The 20865-nt window shown below is 38.0% G+C and overlaps 1 protein-coding gene across 1 annotated transcript in view; it reads left to right on the top strand.

Annotated features, from left to right (window-relative positions):
* Positions 1–20865, top strand: part of SGK1 (serum/glucocorticoid regulated kinase 1) — a 170872-nt gene that overhangs the window by 107888 nt on the left and 42119 nt on the right. The window contains exon 3 of the mRNA XM_072643395.1: positions 8399–8474. Coding sequence (XP_072499496.1) covers positions 8399–8474 — 76 coding nt within the window. The remainder of the gene's footprint in view (positions 1–8398; positions 8475–20865) is intronic.

Genomic DNA, 20865 nt, shown 5'->3' with positions numbered 1-20865 from the left:
ACCCTAACAGGGCTTCAAGGTCTCATGTTCCCCACCCCTGAACTAGATGATTATACACTAGAGGTCATCCATTTATGAAAGGGAATCTCCAAGAATAGGTAGTTTTCTTAATTCTAGATCTTTTGGAAGGAATCATCTGAATATCTCTGCTTTTCTAGGTTCCTTTCGCTGCTCAATACCCATTTTGCTTCTGCTTCTCTGCCTCCCTCTCAAGAAAAATTCTCTTTAAGTTGGAAAGGGTGGAACAATCATAGTTAAGAGGGCTTTGAATCCCTGAGGAGATAGCAAGAGAACACCTAGCTTCTCTAAATGAGGTCAAGTCACAGATTTGAGTGATTTCTTTCCCTACAGAGAAAGAATTTGGAGATGAGATTGCCAACTTATTACTCGTAATCTTTTCGTGAAGAATGGAGCACAAGACAGACCTCAGAATGTTATCCCAGTTTTTAAAAATGATAGATTTTGAAAACTAATGAACTGTTGATCTTACTGTCCACCCCCAGCAAAATTTAAAGGTGATTTATTAAATAACCAGCACTCTGAGAATAATTACTAGAAGAGAATGAGTTGGCTAGTTATGCCAAACTAACTTGATTTCCTTTTTTGATAAGATTACTAAATCAAGGGAGTGTTAGATACCACTAGATTTCAACAACATATTTCCCAGAGTTCCTCCTTATGTGATATTATGTATAAGACAGAAAAATATGGTATTTGTTGCTATTGAATTTTTGGACCCTGCCAAGATCTCAAAGGGCAGTTGGAAGATTTATCTTAGATACTTATTAGTTGTATGACTCTGGGCAAGTTACTTAACCTTTTTTGCCTCTATTTCCTCATCTGTAAAATGAGCTGGAGAAGGAAATGACAAAATACGCTAGTATCTCTACCAAGGAAACCTCAAATGGGGTCACAAAGAGTCAGACATGACTGAAAAATTACTCAACAACAACAACGTCTCAAATGATAGAGAACTTGGCAAGGATTCCTGGGCAGGGAATGGACTCTATGTTCACATAAAGAGAAGAGATAATATAACTTTTCTTTATCACTGAGTTGGCTCAGAAGCTTTTTTTTTTTTGTAGCCTATTGTTAGGAGCTGGGGGAGGGGGGAATGACCAGCAGCCCAAAAATTTGACTTTTTCTCAGAAGGAATGACAAAGTTTAGTCTTACTTAAATGTCTTCAGGGAACGTACTTTGAGAAGGATTTCTTTGGTTTTTTGTTGGCAATGTCTGTTGAATAAAAAGAAAATCTATCCATTTAAAAATATTTGTTACAACTCTGAAAGTTTTATTCAGTTTTAGTCAACAAATATTTAATGAGGACCTACACTGTATTTAAAGCTATGCTCTGGTGGATAACACAGAAATAGAAGGTCCACATCATCCTGTCCACATCTCTGTCCTCAAATAACTTACAAATTTCCCAGAGAGACTAACACATATGACATAATTTGTATGTGATTTGGACTTAAAATTTTTATCAGCATAAGAAACTCATGTACATTTCTGACTCATCCACAACTTATAATCTTAGGAAGTTGCCTGGTACACTGACTTGTTAAATTACTTGCCAAACATCACAAAGTTGGTAGATGTCAAAAGCAGGACTTGAACCCGTATCTTCTCAACTTAAAGACCAGTCTTCCATTTAGTATACTATTCTGCTCCTCATGAATGCAGTTTGAACTAAATTGTGTCGTATAAATTGTAAGTGCTATCTAGGTCAAAGCTGAGAGAGATTTATGTAGACCAAAGTAATGAGGGAAGGCTTCCTAGGGGAGACAGGATTTATAAGTATCACATAAATTTGCCATAGACTTTTGGATTAATGTTTGTGGAGATTTTTTCAGAAATTTCTCTGAAAAATCAGAGATCTTATGCTAATTACCTCCCAGAAATTATGCTCTTAAGTGACCAGCAGAGATTAGAACCTGTAACTCTTAGAATTCAATACTTAGTCAAACCATCTAGTGTTCCACATACTTTTTATTCCCAGGATGCTCTCATGCTTATTTTCTTTGTGAGCCAACCCACAGAAATGCAAAGATCTGCTGGAAAACAGAATCATTATAAAGTGTACAATTTACTTTGCTGAAAAAGAAAGAAAGAAAATTTTACAGTCTCAGGATGAAAATCTACTGGCACTGCCACTCATCATAAAAAATGCTCACGCAAAGAAAGCACTTTATTTCTGTCAGGTATCCTTTTTACATGTGTTTCATATCAGACATTAAGGAAGGTTAACCAAAATTTAAAGAAAACATTTGCCAGATCTGCAGTGAGTCCTCCAGCACATCTGGGATCCTCAGTAAAAATTAAGTCAACATCCTGGACTCTCAGAATGGCCAACTTATTAAATGATTTTGCAGGAACCACTGCTTTTGCAAGCCCTAAGACAAGCCAAAATCTAAAATAGGCTTTTAGAATTTTGGACCAATTAATAGAGTACTGTCCCATCATATGAAGGAAACAGTAAGCATCTAACCTAGATATGGCATTTCAAAAAATGAAAATGTAGGAAATTATACCATTCCATTCAACAAGAATTGGTTAAAACACATTAGACCTCATGCTAGGCCTTGGAGATAGCAAAATTAAAAATCAAACAAACCGTGCCCTCAGGTAACATATTTTACTGGAGGAATTGTGTAGCATGAAGATAGAAACTAAACTAAACCTCAGTGGGATACAGAGCTTCATAACTAAACTTTCTTTTTAAATAAGGAAACAAATTTTAAATTAGGTAAGTGTGACCATGATCTTATATTCAAATTCTTTTAGTTTTCTCCTGATCTATAACATTTTCTATTAATAACTGTGGACAGAAAAACTAAGTGACATTTTTCATTTGTGCTAATTAAAAGCACCCGCTACCTTTTTCTTTTTCCTATAAAGCCAAGCACTGGAAATTTTTTTCCAACTCAGACATGGTCTAGCAGTAATCATATCTGGTCTGTTTCTCTCATCCACACCCATGTTTTCCCCAAGTTCCACAAAGTCACCACTCTTAGGCAGATGTTCATCTGAACAAGGCATCTTAGATTGGTTGAAAGAAAACACAGTAGGGAGTAGGGTGGGGGGGTGTAGTACAAAATGATCCAGAGCCATTATGTCTGTTGCATTAAGGATGTGCATATATAGATAAACCATTTTCAAATTTGGTTTTTATTTGTGGGTTGGTTTTTTTGGGGGGGAATGTTTTCCAAGTAGGATGTTGTGCATGGATACAATTAGACCTGAAGGTGAATATAATAACAATAATTACTCTTATTTCTATGGTACTTTAAGGTTTAGATTCAGAGCTGGAAGGGATCTTTGTAAGAGAGGCCCTCACTGTCACCTTTTGCCCGCACTATTACAATACCCTCCTGGATGGTCTCAAGTCAATCCCCAAACTCCTGTCCCAGCCTTCTTTCTTCTTGACCTTTCTGCAATCTTTGACACTCTCAATCTTTGTACTCTTTCCTTTCTAGGTTTTCATGACATTGCTCTCTCCTGGTTTTTTCCTACCTGTCTGACCAGTCTTTCTCAATCAATCTTGTTGAATTATCATCCAAGTTATTCCAACTAACCATGGGTGCTCCCCAAGGCTCTGACCTGGACCTTCTTATCTTCTCCTTCTATACTTATTTTGCTTGATTTCATCAGCTCCCACAGCTCAGTGGATAGAGAATCAGGCCTGAAGTTAGGGAGATTTATCTTCCTGGGTTCAACTTGGCCTCAGACATTTACTAGCTGTATGACCATGGGCAAGTCATCTAACCCTGTTTACCTTGGTTCTTCATCTATAAAATGAGTTGGAGAAGGAAATGGCAAACCATTCTGGTATCTTTGCCAAGAAAATCCCAAGTGGGGCCATGAAGAGTCAGACACTACTGAAAATGACTGAACAACAATAATACAGAAGACCCTAAGATCTATTCATCTGGCCTATCCTCTTTCCTGACTTCTAATCTTGCATCTTCAGTTGCTGTTGGACATCTTGAACTGGTTGTCCCATAGACATCTTAAAATTAGCATGTCTAAATCTGAAGTCATTATCTTTTCCCCAAGACCTCCCCTCTTCCTAACCTTACTGTCAAGGGTACCACCATCCTCCCAGTCAAGTTACCCATGCTCTTAACCTAAGTGCCATCCTCAATTCCTCTTCCCGCCTCCACACACACCCATATCTAATCTGTTGTTAAGTCCTGTCAAATCTACTTTCATTTTTTTTGTATACCCCCTTCTCTCTTCTGACACAGCTGCCATCTTGGCTCAGGCCATCATCACCTTGTGCTTAGACTACTGTAATAGTCTTCTAAATAGTCTTCCTGTTTTACATCTCCCCACCCACCCCAGTCCAACATTCAGCTGCCAAAATGGTCTTCCGAAAGTTTAGGTCCCTGACACCCTCCTTTTCAATAAATTCCAAAGACTCTCTAATAACTCCAGGATCCAATTGGAAATCCTCCTTTCTGCATGTAAAGCCCTTCACAGCCTGAGACCATACTACCTTTCCAATCTTCCCACACTTTATAATCCAGTGACACCAGTTTCCTTATTTTTTCTCTAATTCAATACTCCATCTCCAGCTTTTGTTCCTTTTCACTATCTAACCCCCATGCCAGGAATGTTCCTCCTCATCTCCACATTCTGGCTAACCTGGCTTTTTTCAAGTCTCATTTCAAATCTTGCCTTTCTTGGTTCACCTCAGTGCTAGTGCCTGCCCTGGGAGATTATCTCCAATTTATCTTACTACCTCCAGTCTATCTTGTTGTAGATTACCTCCAATATATCTTGTTTGTACATAGTTGCTGGCATGTTGTCTCTCCCATTAGAAAGCAAACTCCCTCATGTCAGGGACTGCTTTTGCCTTTCCTTGTGTCCCCACAGCTCAGCACAGGATCTACCAAATAGTAAGATCTTAATAAATGCTTGTTGACTTGATTCATTGATCTCCCTGTATCTAGTGTCTGTCTACTCCAATCCAACGCTCTCACAGCTTTCAAAGGGATTTTACCAAAGCACAGATCTGACCGTGTCCTTCTCCTGCCTTTAAGACAAAAATTAACTCTTGGGTTTGACATTTGAAACCCTTCACAGTCTGACTCCAATCTGTATTTCCAGGCTAAGAACATATCATGCTCCCTCACACATTCTATGGTTCTGTCCAACTGGCCTTCTTGCTGTTATGGATACCTGACCTTGCAGTTCCCACCTTTATCCCTGCCTTTGCACAAACCATCTTCAATGCCTCGGGTATTTTTCCTTCTCACCTTTACCTCTTAGTAGGCCCAACTCCCTACAGAGCTTAGCCCAAGTCCCGCCTGCTTCAAAATGGCAAAACTCCCAGGGGCCCTTTCCAAATTGCTGTGCTTTTTTTTTGCACATATCCTATATTTACATTTCTTTGAGCATGTTGCTTCCCTTATTAATATGTAACTTCCTGGAAGACAGAGGCTGTCCCACTTTTGCATTTGTATCACTAGTGCCTAGCACAGCACATATTGGGGCCCTTAACAAGATTAATTAATTAATTAACTAATGAACAAAGTTAATAGAGCTCACATTTATATAGCACTTTATGGTTTACAAAGTACGTACAAGATTCCATTTGCTCTTGTGAGGTGGATGCACTAATTGTCTCATTTTAAAGATGAGGAAAGTGAGGTACAGAGAAGTTGCTTATGACTTCCTAAAGGTCACACAACTAATAAGGCAGGATGAATCCAGCCCCAATATTTTATGTATTACCGCTCCCAAAGCAGGAAGTAGCTTGACTGCCTAATTCATAAAGTCTTTATCCTACTGAGTGTTAAGAATTTGAAAAACAAAACAAGCGTCTGTAGCTCAGTTGAACCAGCCTCAAACTTAACATTGGAACTTCTCCAGTTTTACTGCTGATGGCCTATAGCAATCACAGAAAAATGGAGATAGAATGAAAAAAAAAATGAAAAAAAGAAATAAGAGCACAAATAATAAAATTGTAAAAAGAAATATGTCAATCAACAGACATTTTATTTAGCACCCATGTGTCAGTTAATATTGCTCCATATGATTACAATTTCCTCTGGGGCCAAGCCTAAGGCTTCCACACTCTATATAGACACCATGTGTTCAAAGGGAATTAGCTCAAAACTATATCCAAAGTTATTGGCAGTGCTCAGGATGGCAGAACGGTGCCCTCTGACCCTGCTTTAATCTCCAGACCAAATTTCTGTTATCTTTGTTTGAACTGAGGGCTGAATGAGGATACAGGTGGCCAAAAACAGCTAAACAAACCATGTAGCTTTGGGAACCTTCGCTGGAGCAAGACATGGGGTCCCCTTTATTGAACCCAATTGTTTCCCCACCATGGGGAAGTTTGCAGTGAACTAATTAGATGAGGAAAGCCACTCCTCTCCCAGTGTGGGAGAGGAAGAGGGAGGAGAAAGTATGCAAACATAACCACTTCTTTACTAAACCATGTGTGATCTGGACACATCAGAAGCAGAACAGGCAAGGATTATAGCAGTTGCCTAAAAGCCACTAGAATTCTTGTTGTGTTGATGTTTCCTCAGAGTACTATAATATGGTACAATGCAGAGGTTGTTTAATTTGGAGACAGATAACCTGGATTCAAAACCCAGCTATATAGCTAATTTCCTATGTTGCTTCTGGCTATCACATTATCTCTCTAGGTCTGTTTCCTCATTTGTAAAAATGGAGACTTGAGGAGTCAGCATAGGATGACCTCTGCTAAGCTGCTATCCACCTCCAAATCTATGATCCTTTGATCTCTTTGTCTGAAAACTATAGAAGCTACCCGCCAGTGAGTCAATAAGCAATTATTAAGCACCAACTGTGTGCCAGACACTGTGCTAAGAATTAGGGATACAAAAGCAAAAAACAGTCCCTGATCTCAAAGATCTCATCTAATGGGAGAGACAATATATAAACAACTACATACAAAAGAAGTAAAGGGTCAATTGGAGATAATCAACAGAGGGAAGGCACTTAAGTGTTAAGGGGAGCAGGAAAGACCTCTTGTAGAATGTAGGATTGGGGCTGAAAGCTGAAGGAAGCCATGAAGCAGAGATAAGGAGGGAGAGAATTCCAGGCCTGGGAGATGGTTAGTGAAAATGCCTGATGTCAGGAGAGGAAGTATCTTGTTTAAGGAAGAATAAGGAAGCCAGTGTCACTAGCTTGCAAAGCACATGACAGTAATGTGTAAGAAGACTGAAAAAGGAGGAGGGAGTGAAGCTATGACAAGCTTTGAATGTTAACAGAGACTTTTATATTTGATTCAAGAGCTGTGTGTCAAACTGGAGTTTATTAATGGTAGTGGGGCAGGAGGTGACATGGTCAAATCTCCACTTTAGGAAGATTAGTTTGACCATTGGAATAAGAAGAAACTTGAGGCAGGGAAACTTACCAGAAGGCTGTTCTACTAGTCCAGGTAAGAGATGATGAGGGTCTGCACCAGGGTGGTGGCAATGTCAGAGGAGAGAAAGGCATATATACGAGAGATGTTCGGAGGCTAAAATGGACAGACCTTGACAACTGACTGGAAATGAGAGGTGAGAGTGAGGAGTCAAAGATGTCACCTAGGTTTTGAGTCTGGGGGACTGGGAGAATAATGGTGCCCTGGATAGTAAAAAGAAAGTTCAGAAATGAGGAGAGTTTGAGAGGACAGATGATCAGTTTAGTTTTAGACATGCTGAGTTTAAGATGTCTATGGGATATCCAGTTTGAGATGTCTAATAGATAGCAGGAGATTAGAAGAGAAGTGAGAGCTGGATAAGGAGATTTGAGAATCTACAGCATAGAAAAGATAATTGCATGCATCCAAATTAATAAGATTTCCAAGGGAAATCATATATAAAGGGAGAAGAGGACCCAGGACAGAACTCTTGGGGACACCCACCATTAGCATAATTTGGATGATTGCAAAGGAGACTGAGGAGCAGGCAGATAGGTAGAAGATCCAGTGTAGAGTAACGATACAGAAACTTAGAAAAGAAAGGGTATCAAGAAGAACACAGCTGATCTCCGGTTTTGGCCACCCAGATAGCACGGTTAAGAACGTTGAATCTTTATTGACATTTCCTTCTTCCTTCTATGAGGAGGGAGGGGTCCACTACCTGGCAGAATGGGAGGAGACCACTCCTGGAGACTGTGGAAATTGTTTACAAGATCTTGTTAAGCTGGTTAATCTAGTTAACCAAAGGAGGAAAGAGAGCCTCAGGCTAGTTCTCTATCCCCAGAGATTTTAGGGATATAGGATCCCATATAACTCATAACTCTAGGATCCCATATAACTTTTGTTAAATCCAGGACTGTTACATTTGGCATTGCACGGGCACCTCAGCAATCCAGGCATCTGAAATATCGTAGTCAGTATCATGTTGTTTTGTTCTTTGTGTTTTATAGATGAAAGAGCCGGGTAATAAAGCCGACATCCTGACTAAGCCTGACCCAAGAACTTTCTGGAATAACGATGAATCAGGTACTAATGGAAAATCACATTCGGGGCCTGTGTACACACAGGGATATAGTCTATCAGCAGTCCCATGAATGTTAGGGGCAGGCAGGGAGGGAGGGAGAGCCAAAGCAGGTGGTTGTGGTTGTCATCTTAAATAGTGTTATATAAGGAGATTATATCCTTTTCTAAATCCAGACTGACTGAAAATTTAAGACAACAGAAGCCAAATCATACTTCTTCGGGCATCGGCCCAAGATATTAGTGTTTGTTGGTAAAGTCGGTATTATAGTAGGTGAGATTTATCATATAATGTGCAGTGATTCTCTAATCTATATTTCTTACCACAATGTCACAAAATACCTAACCTAAATTTCAAAGCCTAGTTTTTAGGAAACCTCTCATTTAAAATCCTCTTGGTACTTTGGACAAATAAGAAAAATGAAAACAGAAGAAGGTGGCTTCCTAGACTGGACACTCGGAGAAGAAATCATTCCTGTACCTTCATTGTTTATGTTCTGGTTCTTTACTTCTTAGGTATACAGACTATTCATTAAATAAGTGAATAGCATCAGATCCACAAATTTTAAAAATATGTTTATGGTACTTTCCTGAGAAACACAAATCTAATAGTGGTTGTTCACATCTACATTAGAAACAGAGAGGAGATTTCAAGTCTGATGGATTGCCAGAGTCAAAACTCTTACACGGGAAATATATTTTTCTTTTTTTTTTTAATTTTTGTTTTTTATTTTTAACACAGTTTATAACAGATGAAACAATTCAAACTTTTGGTCAGGTGATACTTCTTTTTAAAGCATTTACAATATGGACCACAAAAGAATTTTTTTTTAAACATTAACCAACTGAGACACAAATAATATTTATGTTGCTAATTTCACAAGCTCTTGACCTAATTGTCTCCACAGTATTACTAAGAATTAAAGGACCCTAACTTATTGTTGTTGGTCTAAAGTCCTATGCCTAATAGCTTAATTTTAGACTTAACCTCAGATGTTCCCCTACCCATAATCTATAATTGAATAGATCTTACAAACCTTTTGACTATAGGGAATTGCCACCAAGAGTAGGAACATTGCAGAGAGGAAATATATTTTTCTAAAGGATTATTTCATCTAGAAATAATTGGAACAGTGGTAATATGAAAAGAAAAAAGACTCAAGATTCAGGTAGGATACATGGTCCACGATAGATATGGTCCTGCATTGTTATGGATAATCTACTTGAAATACTGGTGACTGAATAACTACAGATAGTCAGTGACCCTGTGCAGTAAGACTATAAATTGCTTATCATTTTGTGTAAGCAAAAGGCAATCGATTTAATGTGAGCTTTCAGATCTCTGGTGGCAAATCTCATGAATGTTTTAAAGTAATTGGCCAATTTCCACTCAAGCTGAAATGACAAAGGAGAGTGACTCTAACCATATTTTGCTAATTGAGCTTCTTATAAACAACTTAACATCTAAACACATAAATGTCATCTATCATTATTATTGGTGCCAGAGGAGGGCAGAATTAGAAGTAGTTGCTAGAAGGTGCAAAGGGGTATTTTGGGGCTTGATGAAAGAACCATCCCAAAGTAGAGTAGGCTGCCTTGGGAGGTCCTGGATCTTTAAGCAAAGATTAGATCACCACTTGTTTGGTACATTGTAGAGGGAAGTTATATTCTAATATTGTTTGAATTAGATGAGATCTAAGATCCCTTCCAAATATGAGATTCTGTGATTTGAAAATGATCAAATACCCCAATGGGCTTAGTCTATTCCTTATGCATGAGTGATAACATGTGCTATCACATTTCTGAAACGACAGCTTTGTAATTTCTAGACATCTAAGTGCAGCTATGTCTGGTGGCAGTAGCCATTTACCCCAAAAATAAAATAATTAAATTTCAGTAAAGAAGAAATTTTAACTCTAGGCATATTTTTCTTTTGCACTTAAAAAATATCTGAAGCGCTAATGGCTAGTCTATTCCAGAGAAACAATTTTCTTGATACTGCTTTAAAAATGATAAATAGTTAAAATTCTCATGACTCCACAACAGAATTCTACGAATTTCCCCACATTATTCCTATACTTTAGCCCCCACTGAAGCCAGTCAGGAACCAGAAGAAAGAGGACTGAAAAGAATGATTTCAGGAGAACATTACTGTGTATGATGGCACAAGAACTTGGTTTTCCCAAGAGTTTAATCTTTTAAATGTATTTAATTTTAAAAAGCAATCCTAACAATAGAGATCTAGATATAAATGGCTATCTGACTAGTTCCTCCATGAGAAAACTATACCAGAATAGTAAGTGAATATACTTTAAAAATGTCCTGGAAAATTTATTCTTCCCCTCCCCCTCCAATATGGAATTTCTTTTGTTTAAAAAAATTTAACATCATCTTCATTATCAGTATATTCCTTTCTCCTACCCTTACCAAGAACTGTTCAGTCATTTTCAATCATGTCCAGCTCTTCTTTACCTCATTTGGGGTTTTCTTGGCAAAGGTACTGGAGTAGTTTGCCATTTTCTTCTCCAGCTCATTTTTACAGAGGAAAAACTAAGGCAAACAGGATTAAGTGACTTGCCCAGGTCACACAGCTAGTAAGAGTCTGAGGTCAGATTTGAACTCAGGAAAATGACTCTTTCTGACTCCAGACCCAGCAATCTGTCCACTGCACCAGCTAGCTGCCTGCTGCCAAGAGGGTCATCCCTTGTAATAAAAAAATAAAAAATGATAAATGGAGGGGGGAAAGCAATTCAGCAAAACTAACAGAGACATCAACAAGTTCAAGAGTTTTTGCAGTGTTCTGTGCCCATTTTTTCAGGGCCAGGCTTCCTCACTATAATGACAATATTTGGTTTTGGCATTTATTGTTGTTCTTTTACACTGTGTATATTGTTTTCCTGTTTGCTTGTTTTCACTTTGCATCAGTTCATGTAAATCTTCCATGCTTCTCTGTAGTCTTTATATTCATCACTTGTTGTAGCATAGTAGTTTTCCAATATATTCATGTAACATAACTCTAGCTACTTCTCAATCAATGAGGACATATATTGTTTCCAGTTTTTTGCTACCACTGATTATTTTGATATATGTATAATTTATTTCTTTGGAATATTTGTAGGAACTCTGAGTTAAAGCGTATGCAGATTTTAATCACTTTCTTTGCACAATTCAAAATTGCTTTCCAAGGCAATTTATAGGTACAACCACAGTATAATAGTGGGCCTGTTTTTTTTTTTCCACAACCCCCAGAAAGGGCTATTCTAATAACATTAAAACATCAAACATCTTCCAGCCTATCAGAAATAAAACCAGCAAGTAATGTTCTGAGTGAATTCTTGCTTTCTGTAGGCCTGCTATAAAATTAAATTTAGCACATATTCTCTGAGCAAGAGACAAATGGAATTGCTGATTTTGTTCATTTTTCGGTCATGTCTGACTTTTTGTGATGCGGGTTAGAGGTTTTTTTGGCAAAGATACTGGAGTGGTTTGCCATTTTCTTCTCCAGCTCATTTCACAGATGAGGAAACTGAGGTAAACAGGGTTAAGTGACTTGCCCAGGGTCACACAGCTAGTAAGTATCTGAAACCAGGTTTTAACTCAGGTCCTCCTGATTCCAGACCTGGTGCTCTATCTCTCTCAAAAGTTTCAAGGCAACTTCCTTATAGAAAGGAAAATGATAAAACATCATGTAATTAGGCAAATTCCCAGAGATGATTATAGAAGACCAAGAGTTATTTTATTTGAAGAATTTGTGAGCCCAAAACAAATAATGAATTACCAGGGTTGGGGAAACTGTGGCCTTGAGGCCCCTGTGGTTCTCTAGGTCCTCAAGTGTGGCCCTCAGAAATCCAAGGAGGTTAAGCAAAGAGAATTAAACACACTTAATTCTCCAGATTTTCCATGAAACAAAACTCTGGCAAGAATTATTGTTGATGATGATGATGATGAAGATAAGGAGGAAGAGGAGAAGGAACTCTTACTGTCAGCATCAGAGTCTGCAAGGATTTCATTATAAGAGTTAGTTATCATTATAATTAGCACAAGAAGACTTGAAAAAGCAGAAAGGAAAAACAAATACTTTCTAGAATGATGACTGGTGCTTCTTCAAAAGCCAAGTTTATGATGTTAACTAAGCCTAAACAATTACATAACAGATGGGGCTGTGATCTCATCAGTGTATTCTATAACACACATCCAACAGTGCATTCAGGCCTTCTCTTCTCATCTTGTGTGACTCTAACTCATGCATCCCAATATTGACTACATAGGACCTGTTTCCAATGTATGGAAGGTCTTTCTCTATTTCTCTTGACATTGAGCCCACTTCCACTATCAATCAACTGACTTTGTCATGCCACTCAATTTTCCAATGATATACTTTACAGCTAGATACCAATGTATCACCTGAAGTGTTTGTATTATTTGAATTTCTACTGCTTGTTTCCATTGGGCTAGAACCATTTAATATATTTTACATAATTATAATTTTGAATACTGTGAGTTAGAATATGTACAACCACTTCAAGTGATTCAATATAGCATCAAACAGGACCTAGCTATGAGCCCAATTTTTGGTTGGTAAATAGGTTTATGCCCCATACATCTCCCCATGGCTCTTTGGCAAATTTAATTCTTTAGAAAGTATGGTAACTGCAAGACTCAGAACAGTGAAGCAGCACCCAAAGGATATTGTCAATAGTTTCTAGCCATCAAAAAGAACAAAAACACACATATATCTGGTGACTGGCTTAAAGAAATTTGGAACCTAGCAAAGCAAACTGATATAGTTATAAAATGTTTACAGCCATTGGCACGTTAGAATAAAAATAACAATAAAATCAAGGATAATACTATTCTTAGGACTCACAAGCACTTTTATTCAGTGTAGCAAACATTTATTAAGTTTTTGCTATATTCAAGACATTATGCAAGGACCTGGGGTATAAGACAAAAAGGAAATGAGTCCATGGCTCAAAGAGCTTACCTTCTGTGGGGAGGGGGACAGGGAAAATTATGAAATAGCACCATAAAATGAAATTGAAGAAAAAATTTCCCCATGATTCTTAGCACGTAGGGTAAGATAAGTAGTGCTGAAGAGGGAGATGTACCTTAGAGGTTTGTCTAGTGTCATGTGGACCCTAATAAATGTTATTTGACCTTCAAAAATTTGATTGTCCTCTCATCTCTCACTTCCCAACGATACTTGAATATTCCTAGCACCCAGGAAGGTTGTGAATTAAAAGGGAAAACCTGAAGTGGAACATGGAGACTAATACTGAGAGTGTGGAGATAGTAAATGTTAACTAGTAGGTGGTAGTAAGAAAAGGAAACTGAATTCAAGGTAAAAGACCTGGATGAGAATTCTGTTTCTAAACTTGGGTTTACAACACCACAAATTTAGAGGTGAATAGTTCCTTTTTAGTCATAGAATCCAACCCCCTCATTTCACAAATGAGGAAACTCAGGAAAAAAAGAGATGAAATGATTTGTGTGTTCTACAGCTAGGAAGTATTAAAGGTAGAATTTAGATCCAGGATCTCTTATAACTCCCAAACCAGCAGTTTTCCTCTATGTCACCCTCTCTTCACATCAAGAAAAAAAAATATTTTATTGATTCTGCAGTTTCATTTTATATTTGCTGTTTTGTAACTTATTAGTTGTGGGACCTAATAATAGTTTTAGGTAGTCAATATTTTGATGATTATTAGAGATTATATATTCTAATGAACCAATGACTGCAAAAAATAGTATGAACATGTATGAGTTTCAAATATTATAAGGCATAAAATGACAGCCACAACTAGTAAAAAAAATTAATTTCCCCCAAGAACAGACTGACCCAGCTCTCAAAACCAGCACGAAATTTCATAAATTTAGATAATTCAGCCCATACCCTAAATATGGTAGAGTATCTTTTCGCCAGTCATTTCGGCATGCTAACATTTTTTTCAGAAGCATTCAGTTTCTTCCTCTTTTGTTAGGTGCCAACTTGCGCTAAAGTGACTTTCCTGTTGTCTTTTTGTAACATGCAAATTACTGTCCTGAAAAGGGTCTCCTTTATGAAGACAGTCTTTTTGTCACGGGGTGCCTCCATTATTTTAATTCTTTTCACATTCTCAGGCAATAATTAGAATAAAATTATGCCACCAGTTTCTTTGTGGACGATGTTCAGATAAGTGGAATATTTCCAGGTGTGCCCCCCCTCCCCAGTCTGCAGCTCATTTAATCTCCTGTGCAGTTATTTGAAGCAGTTAAATAAGGTTATTATTTGGAGGTAAATCATGAGAGCACTGTGGATTGAAGAGACTCATCTCTTTGTTAGAAGGGCAACCATGACTGAAGGAAGCAAATTCAAACAAGAAATCCAAGGAGGTTAAACTGGGCTGAAGTAGAATGGGATTTTAGAGAAACTCAGATCTGGTAACATTATGGGGACTAGAACCTTCAGTTTTCACAAGAGGTGAGACATCAGTGAACATTTTCTTTCCCTTCTAAGTTCTGGCACTTCTGTGGGAATAGGAGAGGGAAGGGAGGGAGAGAGTCGAAAGAAAGAGCTGTGATTACTCCTGTAGTATTGGCTTCCTAAGAGTTTGTTAAATTGAACTGATGAGGAACATAGATTGTCTGTAACTTTACTGAGGTAAACAGTGTCATCTTTTGTACATTCAAGGGGCTGACTGTGTTAACAGACCTTTGAAAATTTTTACCCTTGCTTTGTTCTACTTGGTACATATCTGTATCTGTTGGTATCTCTGCGTACTCTGCCAGTATCTCAGTTTTAGTCTTTAAACCCTTAGTTATTGGCTTTTACTTCCTTTTGTCTTTCTAAAAGTGATAGCACATTGGTTCTTAACAGTTAGTTAAATTGTCATTTCAAGGTAGGATGAGTGTGCCCACCCCAGTGCTGGTAGATAGGGCTCTTTCCTTGAAGAGGTTTGACTAAGTTAAGGAATAAATAGCCAGTTTGCTTTGCCAAGTATCTGGGTTGCACATGGGTACTTATCTCAAGCACTGTTATGTTGGAAAATAACATTTCAGCTCTACAAACTGCACTTTCACATGAATCCTCCCTTTTCAGTGACTTGTAGTCTTATAGATTTCAAGCTGGAAGGAACATCTGAGAGCATCTAATCCAAACTTCTTTTTCAACTGAGGAAACAAGCTCTGAAATTAAGTGACTTGCCCAAGGTCACATAGGTAGCAATGAGTAGATCCAGGATTTGAATCTGTGGCATGATTCCTTTCACTTTTAAATCTTCCACATCACTATGTAAAGAAGGGAGGGTGCACCAGTGAGACCAGCAAAAGTTGAAGGTCTACTGAGGCTAAAAGACAGAGATGTTGATAAGGAAGGAGAAAATACCTCCCTTATCAATATACTGTCTCATTCCCCACATTGTCTTTTCCAAACCTTTTCATCTCTCCTCAAACCTCCCATGGTTCCCCCTTCCTCCACTCTCTCAGGTTTTTCTGTTTGATGACAAAGGTATAATAGAGCCAACCTATCGCCCTAAATAGGTGAGAGGATTCTGTGTACTAAATCTTGGCCACCCTCCATCTCTCACAGCAGTAAAAAACCTATGCCAAAAAAATAATAACCTAGCCCCTTTTTACTCTCTGCCACATACTCCTATACAGTGACACTGGCCTCCTGGCAGTTCAAAGAAGACCTCTCAGCTCCAGGAATTTTCTCTGGCTGTCTCCCATGCTTAGAATGCTCTACTTTCTGGCCTCGAACTACTCAACCTCTCTGGTTTTACTTCATTTTACATCAATTCATACAGTTTCTCCAAACTTCTCTAAAATCTTCTTATGCATCATTTCTTAGAGCCCAGAAATATTCAGTTACATTCAGGTATCACAATCTGTTTAGCCTTTCCCTAATTTAAGAATTTGTTAAGCACCTACTTTTCTCAAGGCACTAAAAGAAGGCTTATTGACTTCCTTTTTTCTCAAAATGCACAGCATCACATTTGGGAGGAAAGTCACTTTGTTACCAAAACTAGATTAATTCAGAACAAAATGGTAAAATACTCTTCTTTTTACATGGAAACTTTCTGCCTGGAAAATTTTCTATCCATGTGTTCATACTAGAATTTAGTTCTTAAGGTTTTTAACTTTCATTCTCAGATTCTGAATTATTTTCAGCCCAAATCCCTAGAACCACAAAAATATTTTTGAGTGGGATATCTCCATTTGCTCAGGGCAATTACTGTTTAACAGTGAGCCAGCTCATTTGGAACACAGTGGTGTACCCCAGAGGCCAATATAACTTGAAACTTGATGAGGACCAAGAAAGGACAAAGGTAGAATAGGGTCAGCCCATCACCCCAAATAAGTTAGGTTCTGTGTTCTGAATCCTGGCCTCTCACAGGGTGAACCCCTCTCACAGCAGTAAAAAGCCTATATACAAAACCAAACAAAACCAACCAAACAAAAACCTAACCTCTTTGGGGTAACTTTAGGCTAGAGCTACCAGAGGCCTCAACAGCATCTGTATCACTGAAACTTTCAGTTAGTACATCTATGTGGAGTCCTATTTGTTGCTGCTCTAATGGGATATTAAATACCATTATGGAAACATCTCTACGGCCTCATGCACAGCTTGTCTCAGAGAGATCCATATGGGAACCCAATGAGTTGATTTGAATAACACACATGCAAAAGTAGGTGGAAGAAAGGAGGAAGGAAGGAAGGAAGGAAGGAGGGAGAGAAGGAGGGTAGGAAAGAAGGAAGGGAAAAGGAAAGGGAGAAGGAGAGGGAGAGAGAGGAAAGAAGGAAGGAAGAAAGGAAGGACAGACAGGTAATTCTGCAAGGAGGGAGACAGGAGTATACTTTCAGCTTCTCACTATGTGAATCATACCAAAGGCTTAATCCATGTCTTGTAACATACTTTTCCTGACAAATATTATAATACAATTAAAAGTACTGTTGTCACTTAATGAATCCATTTTCTGTAATCAGGTTATCATTTCTTTCCTTTCACATAGAGGCTTTTGTTAATTTGCTGTTTCCCTAACTCACTTTTCCTTGCCTCCAATTTAAAATAGAAAAAGAAATGGCCCAATTAGCCCTCTCTTTCCCCAACATTATTTCCTTTTAATAACGAGACTCATGTCAGAGTTTGCCAGTGATGTTCAAAGCTGTGAAGTAGCGGAAGTTTATCTTGAAAGGCCTATCCCACCCCCCCACTCCCCAACTCCAGGTTTCTCTCCCTGCTCTTAATTCATTCTTCTGTCATATTAACAGCAGGTACTTTGTGTCCTAGAATTCTCAGGTTGCCTCATAGCTGCCCAGAGACCTCCAGTACAGAGACAGACCTGCTCTTTTCCAGTGGTATCTCCGAATTCTACACTCTCCTCTGTGATGATTTGCCTCTTCCAAATCCCCTTCCCTCCTGCCTCTACCCTCTAATTTCTAAGGAGATTTTTAACGTGCTAAATTGGTAATGGCTTTTAAAGGGCTATCTCACCAGGGGTCATTTTTAACCCAAGAGAATGAATCATTAGTGTTAGAATGGTGGCAGGTCTACAGGATATATCTTTAGGGAGCAGAAGGGAGGGCTGAGCAGAGAAAAAATGGTTTCCAGTGATCTTTGAATCATACCTTGCAGGCAGTTGATGCCTACTACACTTATTAAGGGAGTGGAAAGATATTAGCTTCAGTCTGTGTAATTTCAGAGATCAAAATTGGCATGAAAGAAATTCTATGACTATCGGTTATCTGGAACCAGATTTAGACTCAGTTTAAGAAATAACTTTTCTCTCAATTAGGCCTCTCCAAAAATGAAATAGGCTGCTTAGGAAATAGTGCATTTTTCTGGTGTGGTGGTTCTCAAAGAGTCAACTATAAAATTCTGACTGTTATGTTACTATAGATTAAAAAAAAAAACTTGTAAAAAAATTCAGTATAAATTTTACTTACCTTGCTTATGTAACAAGGTAAGTATATCAGTTGCAAAAGAAACAAAATGTGTTTATCAGTAAGAACTAATCTCAAACATATCAGACCTTGGACTTGCAAAGAATATAGAAGGTGAGGCACAAACCTAAAGAGAGAAAAGGAGATTTGGAACAGCCATTGTACCATGTGAGAGTCATGGAAGAATAGATTACTGTGAGAAGTGATGATCCAATTGAAATCAGATAAACTGAATTCATAGTGTAGCCAGTTAGGCTGACTAGGTAACTTCCTCCAGAGGTATATGAAGAGGACTAGAAAAGATATAGAGATGAAAGTAATATAAGATTAGAGTTTGACAGGGTATGAACAGGACAATGGAGCAAGAAATTCAAGAATAAAGGAGAGAGGATAGCTGATTGATTACCATAGGGCTAAGACTACAAAGCGAGAAAAGTGAGACCAGGGCAGGGCTGATGGGTTGGGAGCACAAGGTGAAATTGGAGGGTTGTTATGAAATAACAAAGAGATAGTAAGAGGCATGAAGGAGAGGGAAAGATGGAAAGAAAAGAGGTTGTGGTCAGACAAGGGAATTTAAGAGTTCTGATGCATGGATCACTAATGGGTGACGACGAGATCAAAAGTTTGAGCATTCCTGTGTGACTGAGGTGAAGTGAAGGTTTAGGTCATCACATTGAAGAGATTGATTGAAATGAGAAGCCAAGTATTTTGAGGAGATACCAACATGTGTATTGAAATATCAAGGGTAGGGAGAGAGAAGACAAAGGAGGAAGGATGACCACTATCAGGCTTTAGACATGATGCTTTAGACATGGAATCAATCTGTCATGGGAAGAGAGAAGAGATTCCTGAGTAATGGCAACATAGTGAAGGTCTGAAAGTTTCCATGAAGATGAAATTATGATTTCACCATTCAAAAGTTAAGGGAACTAACAAGGAGGAACTACTGTTCCATATCTGATTCTCATGGTCAAAGAGGAACTGCCCGATGAGATGGAAATGACAGGGACTTTGTTGGGGGAAGTAAGTACTCAATATTAGAACTCATGATGCAAAAGAGTAGCAAGCCAGACAGTCTGCCATGCACCCTATATTTTAGGACAACAAACTTTGAAGAGTTCAGAAAAAGGGTAAGTGGCATTACATCACCCCAAAATCAGAATAACTCAACCTATCATCCTCAGAATTCACAAAAGACAATCTCACTTTAATAGAAGGTTCTTGAAAATCTAGGAAGTTGAGTATATAATTTTTCACTTTCTTCTTTCTGTGTCTTTACTCCTCTTATCCGGCCATTTGGGACAGAATACTTAGACCTTGTAAATCATGATTTGACTGGGCATGTTCCCTTGGTTTCCCAACAGTGAACTATGGGCTATACAGCTAGAAGGATAGAGTACAAATATCTCAGAAGCTCAGTAATACACCGAATTTGAGCAAAGAGTCATTGTAGTGTTACAAATGTGTATACTGTTCCCTTTACACTTTATAGGGCACATGTTCTAGAGGTCAAAAGGTAAAATAAAGTTGAGTGTATAACTATTATTGGTCAATGAGCATTATTGCATTTACTTATTTTTTTCCTTGACACATGAAGTTAATATTTTGACCTATTCTCTTATCTTTGCAACTAGACAGAATAGTGATAAACACTTTGGGAATATAAAGATAAAAAAATGCCACCATTCCTAAGCAAGGATTTGTAGAGAAAAAAATATACAATTTCACATGACTCAACCAAACATTTCTAACCCCAAAAGATTATAGGAGGATCCAAGTTCAAGACTTGAGATTTATTCTGGCTTGAGGCAAAACATCAGTTCTAAACTCTTCTATTAACAGAAAGTTTAAGACATACTCACCTAGAGTCTGTTGTATTTGCCAAAGATAAGTTGAACAAATTTGATTATTTTGGCACTAGTGTTGTCTGAGGGCTAGATCTGGCCCACTATCAGGTCTTAACCTGGGCAAACTGACTTGTTTAGATCTCTGTAACATAATTCAATGAGAAATAAAATCCCTTTGCATCAGTGATGGAGCCCTTATAACCTTCTAGCTCCCTTTGTTCTTTCTTTTTTTATATACAGAAACATTTATGACAAAGCTTTTTTTTACAACAAAGTAATGCCCATGATCGTATTATAGGAAAGATGAAATAAAAGATTAAACATTAAAACACATAAAAAAGAAGAAAGTGCTCATAGCAACATATTGCAGTCTCCATGAAGTGCATAAATGGCCAATGCCAAGGTACCAGTTTGGTGCTGGCATCCTCAAAAATCCTTCAAAAGCAAAATGCCAAAGTTTTTTATTTTTTCTAAAGACATTTAGATGGAATACACTTATAAACCCATTCTTACTATACAACTATTTAAAAATAATTTCTGGCTACAAAAAGGTACAGAAACAATTACTTTACCAAAAATCTGCTTTAAAGTAAGTCAGATGGTTAATAAAACAAAAACTTTGCTAGTTT

Source organism: Notamacropus eugenii, chromosome 2 (assembly GCF_028372415.1).
Source record: "Notamacropus eugenii isolate mMacEug1 chromosome 2, mMacEug1.pri_v2, whole genome shotgun sequence".
In the NCBI taxonomy this organism is placed as follows: Eukaryota; Metazoa; Chordata; class Mammalia; order Diprotodontia; family Macropodidae; genus Notamacropus; species Notamacropus eugenii.
The sequence above is the reverse complement of the archived record's forward strand: the minus strand, read 5'-3'. Positions and strand labels throughout refer to the sequence as shown.